Consider the following 4,529-nt stretch of genomic DNA (forward strand, 5'->3'; position numbering starts at 1 on the left):
AGGCCAGGCCAGGCCACGCCAGGCCAGGCCGGAGCGGAGCTGCAGCCTTGCTAGTCCCCTGGAGAAACGCCTCGCCACTGCGGGCCCACAGGGCCCAGCCCCCGCCACGTTCACCTGGCCGCTGCGTGGGACCCCAGCGCGGGGTTTTGCAGCTCCTGTAGCAAAATCGGCCTGAAGCCTGGGTGGTAAGGGGTTGTAACCAGTGCCCGAGTCGGTGTGGTCCTCAGTGGTGTGGGCAAGGCTCCTTGCCCATTTACCTGTCTGCACAGCATCCAGCTCTGCAGGGCTGTTCCTTGAGGGAAGGAATTTTGTGTAAACAGAAACCAGTCATGTGGACTTAGTTCTCACTTCTCCACTAAAAATCCTGAGAATGAAAATACTAACTTTATTGTTTTCAAAATACAAGTGTTTGCACCCAATTTAATGTGTTTACCAGTTTTCTAAGAAGATAATGCATCAGCATGTTGTCTAGAAGGATTAAAAAAACACCAAACCTGGAATTATATTACATGGTTGTTTTTTTTAATGCTTTTGATCTTCTTTTCTGTGTTCTTTCTATAGCCCATCAAGGCTCCTGAGTCTGTATCCACTATAATTACAGCAGAATCAATCTTTTATAAGGTATGGCTTATGCAGGTTTGTCTGCAAAAAAGGATCTTGGTGTTTGTATTTCCAGCCCCAAGCGTTATCACAGACAGTGAAAGCACTAGGGAGGTATTCACAGAAACTGTCCTTCCTTGCCTAGCAGTTACGTAGGATTTTGCTCCACCTTATGTCATTCCTGTTAAGTCTTGCAAGGCAGTTTACCACGATATCTTACATAGCTGTCATTGTCCTGTTTTTTTATTCTAAGAAAAAGATGCATCTGGTTTCCTTAGTAATTATTGCAGTCAAGGTTTTAAACTTTTTCGCTGTGCAGAGGTCAAGCAAAAGTGACTATAGCTGATTATTTAAATGTGTGTGATGTTTCTGACCTTAGGCACAGAGAATATTGCCTGTAGAGGTTGCACTGCCCTAACATCTACACTGGCTCATGTTTCAGAGCTGGGTGCAAGCAGGCTCGAACAGCCTGGGAACAAGGACTGTTGACTGTTGCAATGAAAGCAGAAGCTGGACTTCTCACAGTTGTGCCTGAGAGCGTTTCTACCAGCATGCCAAGGTGTTGGTGTGTTGAAGTTTGGAAATTTTTTTTTGTTTCCCAGTAGTACAATCAAACCATTTGAAATGGCTTTTCCCCCAAAGAAAAGGTCAGGGTAGCCACAGGGAGGCTGCACAGCCAGAGGAGTGGTAGACTGAGCTTATCCATGCTCCCTCGAGATCTGATGCTTCATAGCTCACATTCCAGATGAATCTCTGCTTGCTGTTCAGAAAAGAACTAATGTATTTTATTGCCTGTTCTTGGTTTTTTATCAGAAATTCCCAAGAATTATATCAGAAGTTTTATTTAACTTGATGTCTTTATGCAAAATGTTTCTATTTTGATACATTGCTGTGTTGTTGAGAAGGGAATTGTTTGGAGGTTTTGTGTTCTTTATCTTTTTTAAAAACAAAGCCCTCCTGGGTGATTCTTGGCAAACTAATACTCATACTGCATTGTGCTGTGCGATGCTGTTATAACATGAAGTGTGCTGCCTTTGCTGCGCAGCCTCACACACTACAGAGCACCATGGAAGGTGGCAGGAGGTGAATCCTTGTTTTGGGACTCCTTTGTGATCTTTATACACAGAGAGCTGTTTCCCATGCATACACAGGGAAATTATTACAGTTGCATTTTCTAGAAGGTGGTGTCGCACTCTCCCACTCCTGACAGAATGCGACCATCACCAGTCTGCAGACAGGAGGTGCAGCAGTCCTGGAGAGGGGGTGTAGAGCAGCTGAGAGCGCTGCTGCTTTGAAGATGGACGGGGCCAGGTTGATTCTGAGACATTTGGCAGACAGAGACCATGTGGAATTGCCTGTCTGTTCGCAAAAGCTGTTCTGGGACTGAACTCAGGTGATTATTTATCATTTGTATGTCTTCTAGGGTGTATACTATCAAATTGGAGATGTTGTTTCAGTGGTTGATGAGCAAGATGGAAAAACGTACTACGCTCAGATCCGTGGGTTTATTCAGGACCAATACTGTGAAAAGAGTGCTGCGCTAACCTGGCTCATCCCTACGCAAGCCAGCCCCAAAGACTGTTTTGACCCAGCATCCTATATCATAGGTAATCTCTAAACATTCATTTTATACAAATACTTGTATGTGCCTAGACTGATGCAGGGTTGTATTTTTAAATGAACTTTTTAGCTTGTCAAGATCTTGCAATTTCCACATTTTAGACCCTAATCCTGTAAGCATCTTGTTTACTTGAATAACTCTGTTTGTTTATCTTATATGTCTAATATGATTAGCACTACTGCAGTGAGTGTAATTTATTGAGTATTTGTGCTTGCAGGCACAATTAGAGTCTTGCAGTTTTAAGGATCAAATTATTACTTCACAGATAGAATCAAAGTTATTACAGCATAAACCTGATACACCAGTCCAAGCGGTTTCTTTTAAAGTGACCTGAATTAGCTGATCTTCATCTTGGGTATTTAAAACACATAGCATGCAAGCACTGGTATAGAGAATGTTCTGCTACTGCTAATAAAACTAGTAAGTCAGAAAAGTCCTTTTGACTGGCAGACTACAAATAGTATCTATTTAAAATATATCAACTAAAGTACTTCACTCAAATAACTGAGTGCTTGAAAAGAGGGAAAAAAATATCAGCCCAATAAAAATAAAGTAGAGGTTTCTTGCCTCGTATTTGAGGCTGCTTTGCCAGTGTCATCATTTAGGCAGTTGTTCTGTCACCTGATGACTCCTCCCCACCTGGGGAAGGGAATCGGGAAAAGGAAAGGAGACCCATGGGTTGAAATAGAAACAGATTTAATAAAATGATAATTAAAAAAACCTACTGTTGATAGCAATGTGAAGTATGCAGAGTTATAGTCAGCCAATATAGTGGTTGCTACAAGTGGGGGAGCGGGCCTCAGGAGCAGGATGACAGATGAGACCCTCCAGGGATGCATTTTTCCATTGAGGACAAAGAGAGCATCCCCAGCAAACTCTCCAGTTTGTAGTCACTGACGTTTATGGTGTGGAATGATCCGCTGGCCAGCGTGGGTCAGCTGCCCTGGCCTTTGCTCCCCCCAGCTTCTGCACCTGGCTCTCAAACTGCTGGAGGCCTTGATCACTGCATACCAGTGCTGGCCAAAAACTAAAACCAAGTGTTTTATTGGCTTCATTCCCACTAGATCAAATGATGCTGCAGTTTTCTCCAAAATGCAGCTTTCCTGAGTGGAGAACTGATTCTGTGATTCTGTTCCAGTGAAACCAGGGCAGCCAGGAAAGTCACTGATTGAATAGGCACCATAAGGGATGGTGGCTGTTGTTGCACATCTTTACGTCCTGCATACTCCAGTTTTATACCTTTAAATTTGGTCTTTGAAGATTGATTGTTTTTTGTTTTTTTCCCCTAGGACCAGAAGAAGATCTCCCAAGGAAAATGGAATATTTAGAATTTGTCTGTCATGCACCTTCAGAATATTTTAAATCCCGGTCATCTCCCTTCCCTACTGTTCCCACAAGGCCAGAGAAGGGCTACATATGGACTCATGTGGGACCTACTCCTGCAATCTCCATTAAAGAAACTGTAACAAATAATTTATAACTTTTTAAAGGAATACTTTGGACGAGTTATTTTAGGTGTATTATCAAGTCTGTGAACGCCATGCAAGAAGTTTAAAAAAATCATAAAATGTTCTTTTTACATTATGGATTATGGTATTTATTTATTTTAACTTAGATCTTTAAAGTGGAAGTTTTCTTTCCATTTGATGCATCATTTCTGTGCTCTGTTCTTCAGCCATTGTTGCTCATTTTGGGACAAAACCGCAAGTTTCATGGCATCTTCGACTCTGGTGAGCAAATAATTGACTTCTGAAAGTTGCCTTTAGTGTTCTTATTTTGTAGAAAAGGCGTTAAAAGACATACTCAAGTCATCCGTGACTTCATATAGTTGTTTAATTTGGATAAATGACTGCAGTTTTTGTTTACTTTTTAAATAATTTAAGACTAACTTAATATAAACACTACACTTGGTCAGTTATGCAGTTCACAGTTTTGTGTTACACTGGAGAGGAGTCATCTACTTAGATTTCTCTTCTTCAGACTAACACCTATCATCTGCAATGCGGTACGCTATTTAAAAGTCACCTTTTAAGGGAATTTTGTTCAGCTGAATCTAAAACTTGGGCTTATGTATGTAGCTTCCTGCTAAACTTTGCGTATCTAAGGAGTAAGTTTCTTGGAAAGCTGGTTGCAGTTTTAAAAATTAATGTTGCTTGGCTTTACCATCCTGTACTAGGCTTATGTTTTAACTTCATGAAAAGCTTTGATTTAAGATTAAATATATTTTGAAAGTCTTGGGTATTGACAGCTTTTAATGCAGTGGGACCCGTGACACCAGGAACCAGATACATTTGTTTTAGTCTGCAGC

General features: G+C 41.4%; 1 protein-coding gene across 1 annotated transcript; it reads left to right on the forward strand.

Moving 5' to 3' along the window:
• Positions 1-561: 561 nt before the first annotated feature.
• On the forward strand, positions 562-3,809 carry GATAD1 (GATA zinc finger domain containing 1; the record flags this gene model as incomplete). The annotated part of the gene is made up of 3 exons (XM_010181187.1): positions 562-621; positions 2,024-2,207; positions 3,511-3,809. Coding segments are annotated over 3 exons (435 nt in total), but the record flags the coding sequence as incomplete, so codon positions are not given.
• Between the last annotated feature and the right edge of the window lie 720 nt (positions 3,810-4,529).

Source organism: Mesitornis unicolor, unplaced genomic scaffold (assembly GCF_000695765.1).
Source record: "Mesitornis unicolor isolate BGI_N332 unplaced genomic scaffold, ASM69576v1 Scaffold48363, whole genome shotgun sequence".
NCBI lineage: Eukaryota > Metazoa > Chordata > Aves > Mesitornithiformes > Mesitornithidae > Mesitornis > Mesitornis unicolor.